The sequence below is a fragment of the Emiliania huxleyi genome, assembly GCF_000372725.1.
Source record: "Emiliania huxleyi CCMP1516 unplaced genomic scaffold EMIHUscaffold_247, whole genome shotgun sequence".
NCBI classification, from domain to species: Eukaryota; Haptophyta; order Isochrysidales; family Noelaerhabdaceae; genus Emiliania; species Emiliania huxleyi.
In genome coordinates this window covers 25,160-46,714 of record NW_005200197.1, presented here as the reverse complement: position 1 = coordinate 46,714, position 21,555 = coordinate 25,160, and the positions used below count along the sequence as shown (strand labels likewise).

General features: G+C 67.7%; 8 protein-coding genes across 8 annotated transcripts in view; 4 read left to right on the top strand and 4 right to left on the bottom strand.

Moving 5' to 3' along the window:
* Nucleotides 1–4: 4 nt before the first annotated feature.
* Nucleotides 5–1,303, top strand: EMIHUDRAFT_469085 (hypothetical protein; the record flags this gene model as incomplete). The annotated part of the gene is made up of 3 exons (XM_005778351.1): nucleotides 5–531; nucleotides 642–921; nucleotides 966–1,303. 3 exons carry the CDS (start codon nucleotides 5–7, stop codon nucleotides 1,047–1,049), a joined length of 891 nt encoding a protein of 296 aa, XP_005778408.1. The 3' UTR covers nucleotides 1,050–1,303.
* Nucleotides 1,304–1,906: 603 nt separating this feature from the next.
* On the bottom strand, nucleotides 1,907–2,890 carry EMIHUDRAFT_237248 (hypothetical protein; the record flags this gene model as incomplete). The annotated part of the gene is made up of 1 exon (XM_005778350.1): nucleotides 1,907–2,890. The coding sequence occupies one exon, from the start codon at nucleotides 2,888–2,890 to the stop codon at nucleotides 1,907–1,909; it is 984 nt and encodes a 327-aa protein (XP_005778407.1).
* A 1,107-nt stretch (nucleotides 2,891–3,997) lies between these two features.
* On the top strand, nucleotides 3,998–6,246 carry EMIHUDRAFT_115294 (hypothetical protein; the record flags this gene model as incomplete). Its single annotated transcript, XM_005778349.1, has 5 exons — nucleotides 3,998–4,528; nucleotides 4,609–4,922; nucleotides 5,062–5,447; nucleotides 5,553–5,959; nucleotides 6,112–6,246. 5 exons carry the CDS (start codon nucleotides 3,998–4,000, stop codon nucleotides 6,244–6,246), a joined length of 1,773 nt encoding a protein of 590 aa, XP_005778406.1.
* A 459-nt stretch (nucleotides 6,247–6,705) lies between these two features.
* On the bottom strand, nucleotides 6,706–8,520 carry EMIHUDRAFT_237246 (hypothetical protein; the record flags this gene model as incomplete). The annotated part of the gene is made up of 4 exons (XM_005778348.1): nucleotides 6,706–7,155; nucleotides 7,437–7,783; nucleotides 7,841–7,913; nucleotides 8,005–8,520. The coding sequence occupies 4 exons, from the start codon at nucleotides 8,518–8,520 to the stop codon at nucleotides 6,706–6,708; spliced, it is 1,386 nt and encodes a 461-aa protein (XP_005778405.1).
* A 2,253-nt stretch (nucleotides 8,521–10,773) lies between these two features.
* Nucleotides 10,774–15,874, top strand: EMIHUDRAFT_457456 (hypothetical protein; the record flags this gene model as incomplete). The annotated part of the gene is made up of 10 exons (XM_005778347.1): nucleotides 10,774–10,869; nucleotides 11,176–11,217; nucleotides 11,373–11,619; nucleotides 11,704–11,828; nucleotides 11,937–12,622; nucleotides 12,694–12,760; nucleotides 13,860–14,540; nucleotides 14,986–15,047; nucleotides 15,125–15,234; nucleotides 15,377–15,874. 10 exons carry the CDS (start codon nucleotides 10,774–10,776, stop codon nucleotides 15,643–15,645), a joined length of 2,385 nt encoding a protein of 794 aa, XP_005778404.1. The 3' UTR covers nucleotides 15,646–15,874.
* A 286-nt stretch (nucleotides 15,875–16,160) lies between these two features.
* EMIHUDRAFT_237243 (hypothetical protein) lies at nucleotides 16,161–17,182 on the bottom strand (the record flags this gene model as incomplete). The annotated part of the gene is made up of 3 exons (XM_005778346.1): nucleotides 16,161–16,455; nucleotides 16,530–16,576; nucleotides 17,102–17,182. The coding sequence occupies 3 exons, from the start codon at nucleotides 17,180–17,182 to the stop codon at nucleotides 16,161–16,163; spliced, it is 423 nt and encodes a 140-aa protein (XP_005778403.1).
* EMIHUDRAFT_367150 (hypothetical protein) lies at nucleotides 17,169–18,497 on the top strand (the record flags this gene model as incomplete). Its single annotated transcript, XM_005778345.1, is given in 4 exon segments — nucleotides 17,169–17,510; nucleotides 17,575–17,801; nucleotides 17,812–17,982; nucleotides 18,470–18,497. Coding segments are annotated over 3 exon segments (693 nt in total), but the record flags the coding sequence as incomplete, so codon positions are not given.
* Nucleotides 18,498–20,839: 2,342 nt separating this feature from the next.
* EMIHUDRAFT_237240 (hypothetical protein) overlaps nucleotides 20,840–21,555 on the bottom strand; it is a gene marked incomplete at both ends in the record, with an annotated part of 1,818 nt that continues 1,102 nt past the window's right edge. Inside the window, 2 exons of the mRNA XM_005778344.1 lie at nucleotides 20,840–21,091; nucleotides 21,215–21,319. Coding sequence (XP_005778401.1) covers nucleotides 20,840–21,091; nucleotides 21,215–21,319 — 357 coding nt within the window. The remainder of the gene's footprint in view (nucleotides 21,092–21,214; nucleotides 21,320–21,555) is intronic.

The window sequence follows — 21,555 nt, the reverse complement described above, 5'->3', positions numbered from 1 at the left end:
GTATATGCCCCGGTCAGCCGTCTCGCCGGCGCGCAGCCGTTCGCCCGCCGCTGGCAAGTCGCCCGCGCGATCGAAATCGCCCGCCCGCTCAAAGTCACCCGCCCGGCCCGCCACGCCCGCCAAGTCCGAGAAGAAGGCCGACGGCGAGAAGAAGGCCGACGAGCTCGCCGCAGCTGATTCCGTTGAGCCCAGTGGTGCCAAGGCCGCAGCCAAGACGACGAGCGCGGCGGGGAAGTCGCCAAAGGCGGAGAAGCCGCTCAAGCCAGCGGCACCGAAGCCGGCCAAGAGCGCCAACATCGTGTTTGTGCTCTCTGCGCTCGCGGTGCTCGTGGCACTCGCTTGGGTCGTGCTCGTCCCGGCCGGCGGCAAGGCCAAGAAGCCAAAGGCCATCAAGGCGGCCCTCCGCGCAGCGCGCTGCGCCGCCCGAGAGGGCGAGGAGGCCTCTCATCGTCGGTTCTCCCGCCCGCAGGCGCCGTTTGCCTCGGAGAAGGCGTTTGACGGGCAGTCGGTCCGGGCAAAGGGCTTCCAAGGGTCGCACGTCATCAGCTTCACGGACAAGAGCTGCCCGCACTGCGTCGAGGCGACTGAGGCCCTCGACGGCCTCGAGGCGAAGCTGAAGGCGCAGGCGACGAAACTCGCAGGCGCGAGAGCCGGCCAACCGCGCCGCCGCCGCCGCCGCCGCCGCCGCCCTCGCCGCTTTCCGCCGTGGCCTCCCGGGAGGCTGATCCTGCGCGCGCCCTCTCGCGCTCCGCAGGCAAGCTCAAGGTTGCGCAGGTCGATTGCTCCAAGCACGCCGACGTCTGCACCGACTTTGGAGTCGCTGGAGACAGCGAGGACGCGAGCGGGTACCCAACCTTGCTCTGGTTCCGGGCGGGCGAGCTGCAGGCGAGGAGAAGCTCCGCCACCCACGCCCGCCCGCGCGTGCGCCCCGCGCCGACGGCTCACCTTGGCGCGGCACGCCTCAGGGAGCGTACGACGGCGAGAGGACAACGCAAGGCCTCGAGGAGTGGGCGATAACCAAGGAGGCGGAGGGGGCGCTCACGCAGTAGCTCTCTGGGCGGCGTCTTCCAGGTAGCCGCGTCGGCAGGCGTCCCGCTGCGGCAACGTGGCCCCAGGACGGGGGAGGAGAGCTGCAGTCTCCCAAGGGGCCTGAGCAAACCCGATGAGAGACCCGAATCCCGACTCGCGATTGGTTATGCCGCCGGTGTTCACAGTTCAATTATACAGTGTATTGCGGCGCGGCGAGGCGGCGGTGCCCAGTGCTTTAGTTACTTATTTATAACGCTGGGACGAAATACATTCGACATCTGAAGAGCTACAGCTAAGTTGAGATATGAAGATGACCCGTCGCCAGACACGACGCAGGGCAGAAGACGGTGAGGCGGAGCAGACGCGCAGGGCGAGACGAGGGAGGGAGCAGGACTTTGCGGAGATCAGCAGGAGGATGTACGAAGAGATTAGGAGCAGCAGGGACCCGAGGGGCCATGTGGAAGACGGCTAGTGCTAGTCCCCCATCGGGAGGACGACCCCGGCTAGTCGCCGACCACACCCACAAAGAACCCTGCACAAAGATCGCAAGGGCGGGGACCTGTTCCTTTTTACCCATCTCACAGTAGAGAGGTGCCCGTTTTTATTTATTTATTTATTTAGATATGAAGATGAGCACTACGTCCTCCGTACGTGGAGCCGCATGAATTCATTTTTTCTCAACGGACAACGCACAACGGTGCGGCTGACCGTGAGACCTGAGACCGTGCGGAGAGAGGTGAGAGCCCAGCGCGCGGGGACCCGGGGGGTCGGTCGGAAAAACTCGCGACAAGAGCGTGTGCAAAGGTGCATGGCCGCGTGACCCCCCCTCCGCTTGAGCCTGCGCGAGAGACCCCCACTGGCGCTATCTCTTCTGGTTTTACATCAAAGCACAAAAGGCGCTCTCCCTCTCGCTGACGCTGTAGCCACCACCCGCCGAACTCGCCAACGCTCGACGTTTCGGCCCCTTATTGCCGCTCAGGCGCGAGTCGCCCATCGCGTACGTCACGGTGAGATCGGCCAAGACGGCCCGGTGGTCTGATGTGCGCATCTCCGCACACGAGTCGTACCGCTCTACTCGTACAGAGCCCGGCTGCATCTCCCGCCATAGCACGCGGTCCGTATAGGCGGGGACGCGGCACTTCTCGGAGGTGTCGTAGCGATCACTCTCCACGTCATACTTGTACGTTGGCCGAAAGGCGATGGGTGCCTCCTGGAAGCCGTGAAAGGCCCTTCCGGCCGCCCTCTCTTGCGTGAGCTGGTCATTGGCGAGCAGCACTGCTCGCATGCTGTCCCAGTGAGCACCTGCACCCTCCCAATGCGACGACCTGCAATCCATCTCGCTCGGCGGTTGTAGCAGCGAGTCGATGATCTTGCGGTTTCCACACACCCGGTAGTTCAGGTCTCCGAGCCAGACGCAGACATCAAAGGCGGCGCTGCACGACGGCCCCTCTCCACCTTGAGGGTCGCCGCGCCACGGAGGAGGGCGCAGCCCGAGTTGTGTGTCGATCCGGCGGTAGTCGGCGTTGCGCTGCGCTACTGCGCTCGTGTGCGCTGCGAGGTGACTGTTGACAAACAGCATCGTCGTTTGGCCCAGGCTGAGCGATACACCGACGCCGCCTTTGTTGCCGAGCGCATTGCCAATGCCAGTGGCGACATGGGCTGTTCGCACGTGGCTGATCGAGGGGAGCAGGCCGCGGCGCACAAACAACGCGAGGTGGATCGCCGCGAGTGTGTGCGAGGCGACACAAACGTACTCGCCCCCGAGCGCCTCGCGAAGCTTCGCCTCCCACTTTGCCTTTGAGGGCAGCAGCAGCGACATCTCTATCGAGCGGCATGCCTCCTGGGTGCCGATGGCGTACATGTCGTACTGCGGTGCGCCAGTGTCAGTGCCGGCTTGAAGCCAGGGTCGCAAGTCACGCGGTGGGTCCTTACCATGCAGGTTCCAAGTTCCCACAAAGACCCGAGCGGCAGCGGTGCTCCCAGCTGCGGCCGCCGCCACCGCAGGAGCACCTCCGGAGGATTCCCCCACGAGCTCTGATGCCGCGGCAGCCAGGCCCTGTCGGGGCGTTGCACCACACGAGCCAGAGCCTAGCCTCAGCAACCTCGGGGGCGGCGTCAGAGACACCGCAAAGCTCTCGCCGCGGCCGGCGTGGTCGGTGTGTACTAGCCCAATCGGAACGTTGGGATCGACTTTCGACGACCGGGAGACGTGTACCATTCCTGGCTTGTGGGTCGGCTCGTCGCGCCGTGCCGACGGTTACATAGGACCACGGTGCGATGGTAAAACAGTTTGCTAGGTTATTGGCAAATCAAGACACAGAGCTCCCAAAATCACAGTGGGTGGACAGCGAACGAGTCACTTAACAGGGGTCGATTGGGGCGGGCCACCCTGTCCAGACAGAGGCGGACGGACAGGTGCCTTTCTGCGATCTTGCGATCGAGTCAATCAACCCTCGGCCACGCTCTCCTTTCGTGGCTGATAAGCATTCGCAGACCAGGCGATGGAGATGGCGGGGAGCACGGGTGTGACTGCTCACCAAGGCCGACCGAGGGGGGCACGAACGAACGAACGAACGACACGCACCGACCGACCCTTCACGAACCGAAAGGCGCGGGACACGGTAATCCGGCCTCGAAGTAATAATGGAGAGGTGTACTAAGTCTCTCTAAGTGAAGGTCTACTAAATCTAAAACCCTTGGGCCATCTGCTGTGCCCAGGCCGCATGCCTCGGACAGCGTTCGAAAACTTGAAGGTGGCAGCAGACGTGATAGGAGCGCGATCTTCGCACCGATGCGCTGGGTGCGAGCGACCTTCGGTGAAGCAGTGAGTTCCCGAACCAGCCCTGCTGTGGCTGACGACTCCTCCCCGCCCCGCATCAAGCGATCTCCGAGTCGAACCGACTCATCCGGCCACAAATGGCCACGCGCCGCAGTCGCGCCGCAGTTGCGGGTGAGCCACGCCGACGAGATGCAGCAGGAGCTGCGGCACGGCAGCACGCTTAGGCGCAAGGTGTGCGCATTACGAATGCTCTCGCCCTTTGGAGCCTACATGACCGAGAAGGAACTTGAGCGCCTCGCCAAGGCCTGCGCGTTCTGCAACATCCGACTCGGCGCAGAGCTCACCGACTCACCCTTCTATGTGCTCATCTGCGGCAGGGTGGCGGTGAAGCGCGCGTCGGACGAGGACGTGATATGCACCAAACAGCAAGGGGCCTTCTTCACACGCAGAGTCGGAATGGGGCAGGTTGGTCAGCGGTCCGAGCTGTCCATCAGCACTCGGCTAGTCGGAGCTGCCGACCGAAGCAAGGTGCTGCTTGTCACGTCGTCGCACATGCTCGGACAGTTCTACTCTGAGGTGAGCACGCTGGGGCGGGAGGCATTTGTTGACGTATGTGCCTCCAACATTGGCACGCAGCTCAACGAGGTGCCCTTCATCAAGGAGGCGCGACTGATGCCGCGAGACCTCGTCCAACTCGGCGAGCTTTGCTCCTACCTCGCGGTAATCGCTCCCGCCTGCCTGTCCACTGACCTCCACACCTGGCAGCCCGGGCGACACCACGCCATGTCCGTTCTCCTCAGGTCCCTGCCGGCGCGCGCATCTTCGAGGAGGGCGACGAGGCGACCAGCTTCTACATCATCCTCAAGGGCAAGGTCGCCAGCCTCGTCAACGAGAACACGCTTTCCGTCGAGAACGACGCCGATGCCGACAGCGAGGTGTACGCGGGCGTGCGATGTGGCGGCGAGACCTTTGGGGTTGCAGCGATGGTGTACAACGCGCGGACGCGCAAGTACGGGATGGAGGCCAAGGAGACGACGCTGCTGCTCGTCATCTCGCGCGAGAACTTTCGTGCATTCCTCGCCACAAGCCCTCGGCTGCACGAGTCGCTGATGACGTCGACACGCCACTTCCTCGTGCAAAGGCTACCACACTGCCACAACCATCTCTTCAGCAGTCGCTGCTCTCGACGACGGATGCACCCTGGAGACCGCCCCCGGCCGGCTCCGTCCCACCCCTGATTGCCTTGCCCGCAGGCACTCAGCGTACAAGCACTCCATCTTTCGCCGCACCACGCCGGAGATGAAGGAGACGATTGCCCGCAAATCGAAGCTGGTCAACTACGCCGAGGGCCAGCCCGTCTATCACCGCGGGGCGCAGCCGGTGGCCTTTTACATCGTCGCCCACGGGGAGGTTGGAATGAGCTTCGACGGCGAGGGCGGCGACCATCTTACGCAGACCACGCTCGGGCCGGGAAAGCACTTTGGCGAGTTTGGGCTGCTACTGCAGGACAAGCCTTGCATCGCGACGGTACACTGCACGCAGGACACGACGCTCCTCGTGCTCGAGGTGCCTGTGTTTGTGGAGATCTTCTCAGCGGCCGCCTTTGAGCTCCGTGTGGAGCTTCTCATAAAGCTCGAGGGTGCTCCGGCCTCTGCCTTGGCCCACCCCGTCACTGTACCACACCGCATCAGGGGGGGGGGGGGGGGGCACGTGTCGCCGATCACCACTCTTGATTGTCCCGCAGGGAAGAAGTGTGGCCTGCGGACCGCGCTCCACCACGCCGACAGCCACGCGGCATTCGTCCGCTTCGCGGTGGCGCTGCTCGGCAATGAGAGCGTGCCAGTCGGAGTGTACAACGCAGTCCAGCGATTTTTGCAGCGGGAGAGCGTGGCGAGCAGTGCGATGCCCGGGCTCAGACCAATCACGCGTCAGATGGTCAACCGGCACCTCCACGGGGAACTGAATGCGATCGTCAAGGAGGCAGGGGTGTTTCTCATAGCGCGGGGCAGCGTGCCGGCCGACGCGCCCGACTTGCAGACCGAGTACCAGCTGAACGCGCTGCAAGAGTCCTTAGAGGAGCTCCACAGCGGGGTTCAGTTTGTGCAGTCGACGAGCCAGGTGCTGGCCGAAGCACTGCCACTGCTGCACAAGGTGGAGCGGTCCTTTCGCGGGGTCCTCGAGGCCGCGTGGCCGCACTTTGTGGAGAGCGCCTGCTTCGACGCGCTCCTCGACCAGGCACGCCGGCGCTCTGCTCGCCCATGGTCCCCAGCCACCGCATCTGAACGCACCCCCGCGCGTCTCAGATTGGAGCCTACGACGACCTGGCTCGGCGGCACGTCTCGCCAGCCGACACACAGGACATTGTCGACAGCATCGCGCGGAGGGACCTTGAGGAGCGGCTCCTGCTCGTCGATGGAAGCAGAGCGGGAGAAAAATAGCGCGCCGGACGCCTCACTTGGAGCTTAGGAAATGGAGGATTGCATTCTTCGAGATCTGTCCCTGAAACGAGAGAGGGGTTAGACGCAGGATCGATTCTGCCTCTCCCTCTTCTAGGGGTGGGAGGCCGCCCCAACCCTGCCCCAACCCCGCGACGCCGCGCGTGCGCCGTGGGAGGGACGATTAGGGAGGCAGGGACGATTCACGACATCAAACGTTCTTACTGGTGGAACGTGGATATCCAAGCAAGAAGGTAGAAAGAAACTAGAAAGGGCTCTAAGGGGGTGCGTGAGGCTCTGTGTGCTGTTTGAGCTCTAGCACCTCTACGTAGAGCAGCGTCGCTCGTCTAGGGCGCCGCGTTAGGCTATATATTGTTGCGTACGTCGTAGCCTCAGGTACCGATTTCTCACGTCCCACAACCGTTTCCACGGGCACCAACGCTATAGTAACTCTCGTTCCTTCTACTGGCGCCCCCCCGCCATGTCCACGTTGGGCCGCGCGCGCCACTCGGTCGCGGTGGCGCCGCCGCCGTCCCTCGGTACGATCACCTCTCCGACCTGCTCGACGCGCCAAGCCCCGCCGGCAGCACCCGCCCCGTCGCACTTTAGGGTGGTGACCGAGCCGTTGCTGATGTGAGGCACCTCGCCGTCCATCCCGCCAACCTCGACGCAAGCGGTGTGCACCAGCCCGCCGTGCGAGACCGCGACGACCGTCCCGCCTGGGTGCCTCGCCGCAATCGCGCCGAGGACGTCGGAGCAGCGCGCGGCCATGCTGCCCACCGCCTCGATCCCGCCCGCCGCGTCGGCGCCCTCCTCGGCCGGTGGCGGCCGCACGCCGCAATCAAACTCGCCGCAGCTAAAGGCCGCCCAAGTCGCCGGAAAGCGGCGAGCGCACTCTGCGGGGGAGAGCCCCTGGAAGGGGCCGAGCCTCCGCTCTCGGAGCCGCTCGTCCCGGTGCAGCGCGGGCGGCGGCTGCCCGCCGGCGCCGAGCGCGTCCGCGAGAGCCTAGGCGGGGTTGAGGCGCGAAGTCTAGCCGAGAGCTGGCCGAGAGCTGGCCGAGAGCTGGCCGAGAGACAGCGAGAGCCTGCGCAGTGTCCGCGGCGCGAGACAAGTCAGACGTGTAGACGACCTGTGGCGTGGCGGAGAGGAGTGAGGGGCTGCCGCGCAACGCACACGAGACAAGGCGACGTCACCGGCGCGACACGCACTCCCGCGGCCGAGAGGCGTGACCGCAAGGCGATCCCCACCGCCGCGGCCTGCGCGCGCCCGCGAGCCGTCAGCTGCGACTCGCTCTGCCCCTGCAGCACGCCGGCCGCATTCGCCTGCGTCTCCCCGTGCCGCACGAGCAAAAGGGTGGTGCTGGTGGTGGCCGCCGCCACTCCTCCGGCGGAAGAGGCCGAACCCGCCTCCGCCGCCGCTCCCGACTCGGCGGCTCGCCCGCACGCAGCGAGGCCGCCACCGAGGGCCGGCCCGAGAGCCTGCCCGCCACCCTGCCCGCCCTGAGAGCCGCCCGGACTGCGCGCCGGCTCGGCCGCGTCGCCTGCGCAGGAACGGGGGCTCGAGGGCCGCAGGTACCACCTCCGCCACCACGGTGCACGGCGGCGCCGCTGGCGGCGGTCGGCGCGGCTCAGGGCGGCGGCCAGCCGGTCGACGGCCTCGTACTCCTCCGCCTGAAGCTCGGGGTAGAGGGTTAGGGTTAGAGGGTTAGGGTCAGAGGGTTAGCTCGTACTCCTCCGCCTGAAGCTCGGGGAGGTACCCGACCAGGGCGACGCAGAGAGCGGCAGGGCCGAGCCCGGTGCGGAGCGCGCGCTCGTCAAGCTCGCTCAGCCTCGCGGGCCAGATGCGGAAGCTTGCCTTCCGATGTCGGGCCGCCGTCATGGCCAGGAGCAGCTTGGGCGCGCGGTCTGGCCGATCCTGCGCAGAGAGGCGAAAGCAGCACTGCGCTTCATCGGCTTCTGTGCAGTAGTGCAGCATCAGGCCTCGGAGGGACGCCCGTGCCGTGATGCACGTCTCGAGCCGGCCCTCGAGGCGGTGCAGCGTCTCAAGCCGGAGCGCGCAGAGCCGCCGGCCCGCCCGGTTGAGTCGGCCACCCTGCGCGGTGCCACACTCAAGAGGGTCGGAGCGGCAGCGCTCCACCCACGCCTCGCTGAGAGAGAGACGGCTGGCCACGTCGGAGAGTCGCTGGTAGAGCGCCGCAGTGCTCACCTCCCCGCTGGCATGGCACTCGCGCTCAACCAGCCGCCGCAGCGAGGCGTCGAGGCTTGGTCGGCCAGGCATCGCCTCTCGAGCTATCGCGGTTGCCGCAGAGGGCCGCGGCGCGACGTCCAAGAATTCTTTTCCCGTGCCCAGTCCTGTACCCAGTGTTGTGCGAGGGAGTTTTGTTGTAAAATTCTTTTCTCGCCCCACACCTAAAGAGGGGACAACTCGCAACAAGGAAGGAAGAGGAGCACAAAAGAATAATTTCCTCAGGCAGTCTCGGACGGATGAGTCAGAAAATACTTAGAGCACCTACAGGAGCAAGGCATACAAACAAACACGGGGAACCTCCCTCTCTCTCCGTCAGAGTTCGCTCCCACTGAGGTCTCCGCTTTTTATTTCGCAGAGGCCCCTTATTGTATAAGGGAGAGCGAGACATCATCATTTAGAGAATGTGGGAGGGCCGAGCCCGGGACCGCGTGAGCGCTGCAGTCAGTCCTGCAGTCACACACACGCGCGCATGCATGGGTACGCGCTACGGTGGAACTCGTGTTTAATTGAACAAGGCTGACCCCTACCCCTCTCGGTGGGCTTGCAGGTAGGGGGTTTGGGTAGTCTTCGTTCGGCCGTTTAGTAGCGAACTCCCTTGTCCCTTCCCCCTCGACGGCCTTCTGACTTGCCTAGAGGTAGAGGCATGGTGGTGTAGTGTTCCTGGAGGCTCCCAAGTGCCCCCCTATGTGTCCTGGACGGGTCCCCGTGCTTGCGGACGTGTGCACAGGCGCGTGGGGGGCCGGAAATGAATTGATTGTTTTTTCAGGCACTTAGAGCACACAGTGATGGTCTAGTGTGCTCTGCGTGCAGCGCTGCGCTGGCGTGCGATGCGCGCGTGCTGTGCGCGTGTGCGTGTTGGAATCGCGCGTGAGTCTGCGTGTGCTGCGTGCGCGCCGGCGTGTGCTATGCGCTGTGCTCTGCTGTGCGCCCTGTTTGTGTAGCTGTGAGGCGCAGCCTTGGCTGGCAGGGCTGCGCGGTGGGCTGCGGCGTGCTGCAGGTGGTCGTGCGCCTGCCTGATGGTGTGCGGCGGCCGCGCAGCCCGCTCGACCGGGCCGTCGGCGGCCCAGGGTGCGGGCATGCCAGTGCGCGCTGCATGTGAGGCTTCTGCGCGGCTGGCGCGCAAGTTTCCGCGCGCATGTGTTCACGCTGCGGGCGCGGGCGGGCGCGGAGGGCGGCGCGGTCTCACCGCGGTCCGACGCCGGTTGGTCTTCGGCGTGTCGAGGGCGGGCGCGCAAAAGGCCTTGCCGCCATCGCGTAGTCGCGAAGGAAAAAGCATTCAAAGCGCAATACAGGAGCAAGGCATACAGCTGTGAAAGGGCCCCTGACGCGGGAGCAGGCCACAAAGCATGGGCCGCCCGTTGCGCGAGCGGGCGCGCCCGGTGACGTACAGAGAGCCCACCGAGAACGAAATCTTTCGCAACGCGGCGGGCGCGGCCGTCGCAACTGCGGCGCCGGCGTCTCGCTCGCGTGCCGGAGGCACTGGCTCGAGTGTCCCAGCCGGCAGCAGATCTGCTCCCCAGATCGACAGCGCACTCATGTCTCGCGTGATCCGAGCGCTCGAGGAGCGTCACATGACGCAGGGCCACCTCTGCTCCCTGCTCGGTATGAACGCTGGCAGGTTCTCGACGCTCAAGGGCGGGCGCAGGGTGCCAGACGCGATGGCGACAGAGTATGCGGCCCTCCTCTCGAGCTGGCTGGACGACCCCGACTTTCGGGTGTGCGCCCGCGAGCCTTTGCAAAAGCGTCCGCGGCAGGCCACGGCCGGAGCCGGCAGCAGCAGCGACGGAGCCGCAGAGGAGGCGCCGCCAAAGCGAGCGAGGCCGGCGGGTGAGTCTCCTCCGTGCGGGCCGGCCGAGACCGAGCCCAGGGCGCGCCGCTCGGCCACGAAGGCTCGAGAGACGGCACATGAGGAGGGCGGGGGCTGGAGCGAAGGGCGCGCGCTCGGAGCTGCTCCTCCGGCAGCGGCTCGGCTCGGCTCCCTCTCTCTTTGGCCTCGCGGCCAGCTCTCACCGCCGGGTCGGCGGCGCGTAGGCGGCAGACTCGCTCTCGGGGCTGCACGCGCAGGCGGCCCTCGTGGCGCAGCTGCAGGTGCTGCGGGAGCGAGACCGCGACTCGCTCCTCCGGCGCGCGCCGTCTCGCGCAGCGAAAGAGGAGGCGAGCACTTGCCAGACAGGGAAAGAGGAGGCGAGCGGGGGCGGCTCTGAAGTGTCGGCCGGGCGTCAGCCGCCGCCGCCGTCGCTCGATGCGATGATAGCGCGCGCGCGCGCGGGCGGGTATGCTCGCATGAGCCACGCCGTCGACGACCTCGTGGCGCTCGGGGCTGTGGCGGCGTCAGCTTCGCGCGCCGATGAGGGAGGCTCGCCAGCGGCGCCTCCTCGCGTCGCAGAGGAGGGAGGAGAGGAGGGCGACGCCGAGGGCGACGGGGAGGGCGACGGGGAGGAGGCGGCGGCGGGCCTTGACTCCCTCCTCCGCGTCGGCGTCGCCCAGCTTCGGCGCGCTCAGCTGGCGCACGGCGACCGGCTCGAGCGGCCTGCGCGCGAGCCGTGCTGCGTCGTGCAGCAAAGAGGGCTGGCCGAGGAGGGAGGGGGAGGGGAGGGGGAGGGGGAGGGGGGGGAGGCTCGAGAGCTCGAGATCGAGGAGGGGCCCTTCGGAGGGGAGCGGTGCCGCGCCGTCGCTCTCGTCCAGGGCCGGCCTCACCTCAACTACGTCCAGCTCGCCAACCGGCAGGTCGTGCACACGGCACGCACACGGCGCCCACGACACGCCCACGACACGTCCACGACACGCCCATGACACGCCCACGACACGCCCACGACACGCCCACGACACGTCCACGACACGCCCACGACACGCCCACGGCACGCCCTCTGGTGTGCCCCCAGGTGGTGCCCGTGCCGCGCTCGCGCCTCGCGCCGGCGACGGAGGCCGACACGGACGCTTGCGCCGGTGCGAGCGTCGAGCTCGCGCCGACGCCTCAACTGGTGGAGCTGATGGCTCTCCCTTCGGAGCTCGAGCGCCAGTCCCTGCTCTGCCAGCCCCTGCTGCGCCAGCCCCTGCTGCGCCAGCCCCTGCGGTGCAGCTCTTTGGCGCGGCAGCCGGAGCCGCTGCGCAAGGGCTCGCCTCCGAGAGGCATACACACATATATAGCGAGGGCGAGGGGGGGTGCGTTGGGAGGAGGGAGGAGGCGCTCACCACCGCCGCGTGGCTCGGCAGGCGGGCGAGGCGGTGAGGGAGGAGGCGGTGAGGGAGGCGGTGAGGGAGGAGGCGGTGAGGGAGGCGGTGAGGGAGGCGGTGAGGGAGGAGGCAGTGAAGAGGAGCGCGGCGCCGGCGCGCTGCAGGCGTGGGCATCTCTCCCCATCTCTCCCCATCCCTCCCCATCCCTCCCCGTCTCCTCCCACCTCTCCCCATCCCTCCCCATCTCTGCCCACCTCTCCGGCTCGCTGCAGGCGTGGGCGGAGCGGCGGTGGCCAGCCTTCGAGCGGGCGGCCCGCACGTGCGACGTACTCGTCGACGGCCGAGCCACGGCGACGCTGCTTGGTCTGGTGGCGCCGCGAGGCGGCGAGGAGATGGCTGCAGTGAGCGGGTACGGCTGCGAGAGGCCTGTTCTCGTGCGGGCGGGCCGGTGCGAGGTGGCAGCTGTCGCCGTCCTCTCGAGCGGGGCCGGCCGCTGCCGCGTGACGTGGGCGGACGGCGTCGAGAGCGAGGAGGCGGAGGCGCGGGTCGGAGGCACGGCGGCCGCGTCTTCGCCTCCGCCCCTCGCGCTACGGGAGGCGGCTACACACGATGCTGCTACACACGATGCTGCTACACACGATGCTGCTACACACGATGCTGCCGCCGGAGGGGCGCTCTCCTCCGAGCCGGGCCCCTCCCCCGAGCCGGACTCGCCCGAGCCGGACTCGCCCGAGCCGGGCAGGTGGCGGCTGCTTCTCTCGCGGCTGAGCGAGTCCGCTCGGGACGCGCTGGCCAGCGACGCCGCCGAGTGGGGGTTCGGGCCCGGCAGGCGAGGCTTGGCGCCTCAGTGGAGCGCGGGCGAGGCTGCGCTGCTCGAGCGGCACGCCGCAGACGGCTCGCACCTCGCGCTCGCCGCTGTGGCGCTGCTGCTCGGCCGCTCACCGTCGTACCTCCGCAGGCGCTGGCAGCGTTACCCAAAATGAGATCATCTTCAATGTAGATTACTTTAGATGCCTCCTGCCTCCGCAGGCGCTGGCAGCAGGCCCGCGTCGAGCGCGCCGTCGCAGGCGCGGCGGTCCCGCCAGCCCAGCCAACGGTGCGGGGCGGCAGCGGCGCAGAGCCGTCCGCAGACCGGCTTGCGAGGCTGAGCGGTTCGATGGCCGCTTGCTTGTGGCGTCTCTCCGACGCACTCGGCGACGGCTTGCCCGCCGAGGCCTAGCCCTCACCCTAGCTTGCTAGCCCTAACCCTAGCTAGAGGCTTGCCCGCCGAGGCCTAACCCTGATCCTAGCTTGCTAGCCCTAACCCTAGCTAGAGGCTTGCCCGCCGAGGCCTAACCCTGATCCTAGCTTGCTAGCCCTAACCCTAGCTAGAGGCTTGCCCGCCGAGGCCTAACCCTGATCCTAGCTTGCTAGCCCTAACCCTAGCTAGAGGCTTGCCCGCCGAGGCCTAACCCTGATCCTAGCTTGCTAGCCCTAACCCTAGCTAGAGGCTTGCCCGCCGAGGCCTAACCCTGATCCTAGCTTGCTAGCCCTAACCCTAGCTAGAGGCTTGCCCGCCGAGGCCTAACCCTGATCCTAGCTTGCTAGCCCTAACCCTAGCTAGAGGCTTGCCCGCCGAGGCCTAACCCTGATCCTAGCTTGCTAGCCCTAACCCTAGCTAGAGGCTTGCCCGCCGAGGCCTAACCCTGATCCTAGCTTGCTAGCCCTAACCCTAGCTAGAGGCTTGCCCGCCGAGGCCTAACCCTCACCCTAGCTTGCTAGCCTCAACCCTAGCTAGAGGCTTGCCCGCCGAGGCCTAACCCTCATCCTAGCTTGCTAGCCCTAACCCTAGCTAGAGGCTTGCCCGCCGAGGCCTAACCCTGATCCTAGCTTGCTAGCCCTAACCCTAGCTAGAGGCTTGCCCGCCGAGGCGCACACGCCCCCCCCCACCCACCCCACCCCACCCCCACCCCTCCCGCACCGCACCGCGTGTGCGCCCGCCCAGCGAGGCTAGCCCTCACCCTAGCCCCGACCCCCGACCCTAGCCCCCCGACCCCCCGACCCCCCGACCCCCCGACCCCCCGACCCCCCGACCCCCCGACCCCCCGACCCCCCGACCCCCCGACCCTAGCCCCCCGACCCCCCGACCCTAGCCCCCCGACCCCCCGACCCTAGCCCCCCGACCCCCCGACCCTAGCCCCCCGACCCGGCTATAGGCGTGGGACCTGCTCTCGCTCGATTGCGGGCCCGAGCTCCCCGCACCGCTCCGCGCGCACCTCAAAGCTCTCGAGGCGAGGCAGCAGAGGCGAGCATTGGCCGAGCCTCGTCGCGTTGCCTCAGCCGGCGACGTCTGCAAGCCCTGTTGCGCCGGGCCACGCGGCGGCGGTTGGGGCGAGCCAAGAGGCGGCGAGGCGTGCGGCGAGCCTTGCGTCTTCTTCCAGATCGACGACATCACGCACGAGGTCCCCGGCGGGCGGCCTCGGCCGGGCCAGCACCGCGTGCCCGTCTCCGCCATCAACGAGCTCGACTCGGAGCCGCTGCCGAGCATCTCGTACCTGCACGCGTGCGTCGGCGGCGCGGACGGCTGCGGCGGCACGGTGGAGATCGAGGCGCAGCCCGGGTTCCTCACGGGGTGCGCGGGCGAGTGCGAGTCCGGCTGCTGCTTGTGCGCGCGCGAGCAAGGCACCGCCATGGGGCACGGCGGCGCGCGCTTTGCGTATGGGCCGGGCGGTCTACTGCGGGCCGCGCCGGACGCGCTGCTGTACGAGTGCAACTCGGCTTGCGCTTGCGGCGCCGGCCGGGCTGCAGGCGAGGCCGCCCCTGACGCAGAGAGAGGCGAGGTCTTGTGCGGTTGGAGCGTAGGGGTCGACTGCCGGAACCGCATCGTGCAGCGCGGGGTGTGCGTGCGGCTGCAGGCGAGCCGTGCGCCCGGACCCGCCTCCCCTACCTGCAGCCGTGCAGCCGTGCGCCCGGACCCGCCTCCCCTGCCTGCAGCCGTGCGCCCGGACCCGCCTCCCCTGCCTGCAGCCGTGCAGCCGTGCGCCCGGACCCGCCTCCCCTGCCTGCAGCCGTGCGCCCGGACCCGCCTCCCCTGCCTGCAGCCGTGCAGCCGTGCGCCCGGACCCGCCTCCCCTGCCTGCAGCCGTGCAGCCGTGCGCCCGGACCCGCCTCCCCTGCCTGCAGCCGTGCAGCCGTGCGCCCGGACCCGCCTCCCCTGCCTGCAGCCGTGCAGCCGTGCGCCCGGACCCGCCTCCCCTGCCTGCAGCCGTGCAGCCGTGCGCCCGGACCCGCCTCCCCTGGCCCGCGCCCCTTGCTCCACGCCAGCGCGCCGCCCCGCCGCAGGTCTTCAAGACGCTGCACAAGGGGTGGGCTGTCCGGCCGCTCGAGCCGATCGAGGAGGGCCGGTTCGTGTGCGAGTGCACGGGCGAGATCAGACATTTAAGTATTGTTTATATTAATATTATGACATTATGTTATACAGGTTCGTGTGCGAGTACACGGGCGAGATCATCGCGTCCGAGGAGGCGGAGCGGCGCGGCGTCATCTACGACGCGCAGGGCTTCTCGACCCTCTTCGACCTCGACGTGGCGGGTGATTGCCACACCGCACCCGCCCGCAATACTTGTGCCCGCGCGCGCCAGGGAGCGAGTCTCGCGTCAGTCCCTCGAGGGGAGAGGAGGCGCCGCTGCGGCAGCTGCTGCCCCGACCCGCCCCCTCCCCTGCGGCGGCGCAGGGGCAGACAACGAGTACACGATCGACGCCAACGACTCGTGCGGCGTCGCGCGCTTCCTCAACCACTGCTGCGAGCCGAACCTGCGGCCGCACTCGGTCTGGGTGGACCACCCGTCGCCATCGCTGCCGCGGATCGCTTTCTTCGCCGTCCGGAGGATCGAGGCGTACGAGGAGCTCACCTTCGACTACAAGTACGACAAGGACGAGCAGGCGGGCCACAAGATCGAGTGCCAGTGCGGCGCGCCGCGCTGCCGTCGCTGGCTGCGTTGAACCGGCCTCTCTCGCGCCACGTGAAGCCAGCACCACGCGCCTTCCGCCTCGCACCAATCCCGGCAGCCCGGCACGCGGCAGAGGAGGGGTGCGGGGGCTGGCCAGCGACCTCGCGCTCCTCGGCGAGCCCCGTAGTACGCCGTCCACGGCCGTGCCCGGGAGTGGATATCGCTCGAGCGTCGAGGCTCGTGTGCACGACACATCAATCATCATTTCATACCGTAAATGTCATACCGCCAATTCGGCGCACAGAAATCACCACCATAGTCCCCCCCGCCAGAGCGCCGCCGCGCGCCGCGCCACAAGTGCCAGGAACCCCAACAGCCTCAGTCACACGCACTCCGGCGGGGGGCCACACCGCGCCCCTCCGCTCCTCCCGCCCTCCCCTCCCGTGTGCGTGTGCCTGTGGCTTTGCTTGAGCGAGTGGCCCCCGCCTCCGCCTCGTCCGTTTGACTTATTTGGCCATGCGTTGAGGTGACGCCCCGGCGGGGGAGAGCGTATCATTATTGGTCCCCTCACATGGCCCCGCCGAAGTGCACCTGCTGCATCGCCGAGTTCATCTGGTTGATCGACTTGCGCGTGAGGTCGATCATCTCGTCCACCTCCGCGCGGCAGAGGGAGAGCTCCATCGTCTCGCGGCCGATGCGGACGAGCTGCCTCTGCTTGGCGAGCACGGCCGACGCGAGCTGTGCGCCCTGCTTCTCCAGCGCCTCCAGCTGCCGCCCCGCCGAGGCGCGCCGCTCGATGACCTGGTCCATGGTCCGCTTCTTGTCTCCCCAGTCGATGCCCGGGTCGCGCACAATCTTCAGCCTGATGCGGAAAACGGCAACAACATGTTACACCCTCTCTCTCACATGCCGTTTTCTACGTCGGTCCGAGCGCACATCTCGATCGACTCCTGGAGCTCGCGCTCCGACTGCTTCTTGCAGGCCTGCGGAGGGACGGCGCGTCAGGCTGGCTGCCTGCCCGCGTGACTGGATCGCATCTCCGCGTGACCGATGCGCTCCCAGATGCGCTTTGCGGGGAGGGGAGGGCCGCGAGTGCAGCCGAGGCGGGGAGGCCGGCGCGCCTCCAGGTCGGCCAGGTCCGAACTCGCGTGCTCCTCCTTGGTGACGTCGTCCTCTCCCATGTTGGTGGTCTGCGGGTCTTCGCCGACGTTCGGCGTTCGGAGCAGACGGCGTCTGTTCACAACAGGAAGTTCAGTGATCAGTAGGCCCTGGTGCTGGGCGACGCCGAGGGGGGCTAGCGGGGGGGGCGCTGCCAGAGGCTGTGCCGAAGTCGGTGCGGGCGACGGCACCCAGGCTGCCAGCTCCTTGTAGGAGTTGTAGATGATTAGGATTCCTAGGTTGGTCGGGCGCAAACAAATGACGTGTGAGTGTTAGAGTTGTTTGGTATTGCTAAAAATCTCTCTCTCGGGCGCGATGCCGCCCTGCCTGGCTTTCGACAAATTATCGACGTTTCCGTTCTTGACATGGAGCGCGTCGTAGTACTGTCCCTTGTACTCAAGAGGGATCAAAATCAGCTGGTCGGCCGCCATTCGGGCCTCCCGGCCTGCTGCGGCGGCGCGGCCGGTTGAGGCGGGGCTCGGCCCGGCCCGCGACGGCTGGCCGCCGACGAGCGCGCTCGCGCTGCTCGTCAAAATGGCGGCGGTGGCGATTGCGGCGACGGTCGTTCAGTCGTACAGCGCTCAGGCGCCTCTCGTCTGTCGTCTGTTGTCGCATTTCGCACACGCGCGCGCCGCGCGACCCGCGTCGCTCCGCGAGGGCATGAGCCTTCCGCGATTCGATCCCGCAGCCAAAAGCTGCTCGCTCGAACCGGCCGACTCTACCATCGCGGCTGCAGCTGTTGAGCTCTCCAGAAGACTGGTGCCTCATATGCTGCCTCCCTGCGGATGCTGCCGGCGAGCCTGGCGGTCCGCTGTACTACAAGGAAGTGCTGACTCGATTTCTACTCGAATTCTTCTACCCCCACGACTCGGAACGCGAATGTGACAGGACCATCGGGTCCTTCGGCCACCAAACCGAGATCACCCGAGAGCAGCTGAGCCTGCCTCTGGCCTCGCCTCCCTCTCCTCCAGGCATTCGTGGCATCCTATGGGTCGTCCAGAGTATCGACCTCTGGCTTGTCAGCCAGCCCCACTTTGAGGGCGCCATGAAGTAAGCCCCACTTTGAGGGCGCCATGAAGTACAGCGATCGCCATCTCGCTGACCTCTCCGCAAGGCCCCCCGACCGCGTCGAACTCATCGGCGCGGGCTCTCTCGGCTACGGGACCGGCCCCAGCTTCGGCTGAGGGCTGACAAGCTGCCGAGCCCAAATCACTGTGAGAGTCGTGATTTCTTGTTGGTTTTCTCAAATCTCTCTCTCCAAGTGCTCCTCTTGTGCTCTCTCTTGACCCACCCAGCCTTTGCCGGTCGCATGCGACGAGCGGGCCCTCTGAGATTCTCTTCTCTTCGGCCCTGTGTGAGTCTCTTCTTCGTCTCTTCTTCTCCTGTGTGTGTTTGCTTGTCCTTGTGTGTGGCCGCGCTCTTTCTTTTACTTTGCACCCACAACAACACGGAACCTTGAGCAAGGTTTGGTGAGAGAGATATTTTGCAATAATTGGCGCACAGCATCCGCCGTGGTGCCGCCGACCGAGCCCTGCCCAGCCTGCCTCAGTCTCTGTCTCTCTCTCGTCTTTGTGCGCAGGCACCTTGATTTCGTAGTGAATGAACAAGATCGCGACTGCAGTGGAAGAGAGTGGGGCTCTCTCGGCTACGGGACCGGCCCCAGCTTCGGCTGAGGGCTGACAAGCTGCCAAGCCCAAATCACTGTGAGAGTCGTGATTTCTTGTTGGTTTTCTAAAATCTCTCTCTGTGCAGTGGAGAGTGGTTCCCCGCCATCTCGCACATGTCGGTGACAGGCTCGGACTGGACACCAGCGCGGCATGTCTGGAGGTGGCAACGCAAGTCCTCCTGCAGCAGAACCCCTCTCCGCTACCGAGGGAAAGCCCGAAGACAGCTTGGCCGAGGCAGGCGCCTCCAAGCGGCAAAAAAAACAGCATCGGCCAGCGAGACAACCAGCTTGTGTATGGTCACCCCAGCCCCTGTGGCCGCGACGCGGCCGCAGTCGGCGGAGACGCCCTTCTTCGACTCGCTCGACCTCGGCGGCGGCTTGCCAGGCGCGATGCCGCCTCCGTTCGCCGACGGGATCCTCGCCCGAGAGGGCGTGGTGGAGCACTGCGGATTTTTGCTGGAGGCCTTCTGTGGCGCCCACCGCGTCTCCTTCTTCGACAAGGCAAGCGGCGATCAGCGCCGCTTCGACTACGTCCTGGCGGTGGAGGGCTTCTCCGAGGCGCGCATCTCCTTCGTGCCTGTCGGGCCCGGAGAGCACTTTATCGAAGTGGCGCCCATCGAGGGCGCGGCGCAGCGGCCGTCTGCGCCAGCCTGCACCTTCACCGCGTCTCCGACCGCGCTGCTCACCCTGCTCGCCGGCGGCGCGGCCGACCTGCGCCCCGACTCGCTTCCGGCGATGCAGCAGTTCCTCTCGGCGTTCCGGTTTGAGGGCTACGACGGCTGGTGCCAGTCCAAGGGGCTCACCGCCCTCCCCCTCGAGCCGGCCGGGAGCCAGACCGCAGCCATCGAGCAGGCGCGGCGCGTCGCCCTCAAGGTGGCCGGCGCGGCCGGCGCAGCCCTCTCGGCGGCCGCAAAGGCGAGCGCCGCCGCCGCCGAGCGCGCGCGCGAGGCGTCCGCCGCCGCCGCCGAGCGCGCGCGCGCGGCGGCGGCGGCGGCGGCGGCGGCCGAGTCGCCGCGCGGCGTCTCCCCTCGCCGCAGCGTCTTCGGCTCCTTCCGCACGCGCAGCCAGGCGGGCGGCGGCCTCGCGAGCGAGCCCTCCTCCGGCGCTCCCGCCGACGGCGCTCCCGCCGAGGCGTCGTGGCGGCCAGACCTGCGGCAGGCGGGCAGCTGGCTCTCGGGCGTCGCGACCAAGGCGCGGTCGGCGGCGGAGAGCGTCAAGGCTGCCGCGGCGGCCAGCATGGCGGCCTCTGCGGGCGAGGGCAGCACTCCACGCGCCGCCGATTTCAGCTTCTTGCGGCCGGGAGGCGCGGGAGGGCAGGCAGCGAAGGCGGCGGAGGGCAGCGAAGGCGGGGGCGCGGAGGCGGAGGAGCAGCAGGAGGCCGCGGTAAAGCCGGAGGTCGGTCTCGAGGCGGCGGCAGCGCCCAAGGCAAGGGTGGCGGAGGCGACGCCCGAGGCGGAGGCGGCGGAGGCGGTGAGGGTGGCGGAGGTGGAGGCTGCGGCGGCGGCAGCGGAGGTCGTGGCAGCGGAGAAGGCGGCGGCGGAGGAGGAGGCGGCGGGTGCGGCCAAGGCGGCGGAGGAGAGAGCGGCGGCGGAGACGGCGGCGACGGCGGAGGCAGCGAGGGTGGCGGAGGAGGAGGCTGCGACCAAGGCGTCAAAGGAGGCGGCGGCGGCTGCGGAGGCGGCGAGGGTGGAGGAGGAGGCTGCGGCCGCGGCACAAGCAGCAGAGGCACAAGCAGCAAAGGAGGAGGCGGCGGCCGAAGCTGCGCGGTTGGCTGCCGAAGCGAAGGCGGCGAGGGCGGCGGAGGAGGCCAAACGCGCCGCTGAGAAGGAGGAGGCGGCGGCGGAGGCGGCGGAGGCGGCGGCGATTTCGGACAGAGGAGCGGAGACGTGACGGATGGGATGCGGGTCTGTCTGTAGGCGACTGAGTCGGCAAAAGTGCCGGAGGAGGCGTCCCCTGAGGGCAGCCCGCCCGGCGACGCTGAGCCCCCCGCATCTGCTCCTCTGATCGACTTCTGAAGCAAGGGCGACCGCACGAGTCGGTTCTAGCAGGTCGAGATTTTGCTCCGGTCGAGCTGCCACGTCTCTTGGATTCATCGGATTTGGTGGGGATCCTGTGAGCCGTCCGTCAGTTGGCAGTCTCCAATTCTACACTAGTAGCGAGAAGCGCGGTGCAATGTGAGTCCTCGTGACGCGCCAGAGTCCTGTGCTGTATCCCCGCCCCCCGCTGCGCGATGCTCGCGGAAGACGACGGAAAAGATATGCCGCGAGAAAAAAATTGATCGGCGCACACTTATCTCGGCGCCCGCAGAGGGACAGGGAGACCCAGGGAGTGGACACCCCCACGCGCGAGAGCCTCCGAGAGAGATACCGTACTCCGTAGCTGGAAAGCACACATGAACCGCCACACGCTGCGCGCCGAGACATCACGGGGCTTTTCGTTTTGAGCCGGTTGCTTTCGTGAGCAGGAGCATCAGCGCCGCCCCACCCCCCGGCAGCGCCAGCAGCCAGAAGCCATAGTTTTCCACCGCCACCCACACTTGGAGCGTCTCGCTCCAGCCGCGCCGGTTGAAAGCGGCGCCGAAGAAAGTGAGCGTCGCCATCGTCCACCATTGCTGCAGCACGCCGCAAGCGAGCCTCGGTGCGGCTGGCCATGTGCTGCGGTCGGGCAGCCGCGCCTGCGGGCCGCACGGCTGCGTGAGCGAGGAGCAGCGAGGGTTCGGGAGCGCAGTTCGGGCGCAGCAGTTCGGGCGGCGGCGCGCCGCTGCCGCGGCGGCTCGGACGAGGCGCTCGACGAGCACCATCGCGAAGAGGCCGGCGAAGAAGAGGTAGTAGCCGGCGTGCATCCCGTGCCAGAAGGCGGAGACGGCAAAGGCGCCCAGCCGGCGGGCGGGGCGGGAGGGCAGCTGCAGCCGGGTGTGGACGTAGGCGCGGAGAAAGCGGTGCACCTCGGCGAGGGGGAGGAGGAGGGGGGGGGGGGGGGCCCTTTCCCCGGGTTAAGGGGCGGGCCCAGGGGCGGGCCAAGGGGCGGGCCAAGGGGCGGGCCAAGGGGCGGGCCGAGGGGCGGGCCAAGGGGCGGGTTGAGGGGCGGGCCAAGGGGCGGGCCAAGGGGCGGCCGTTTTCCCCAAAACTTTCCAAAACC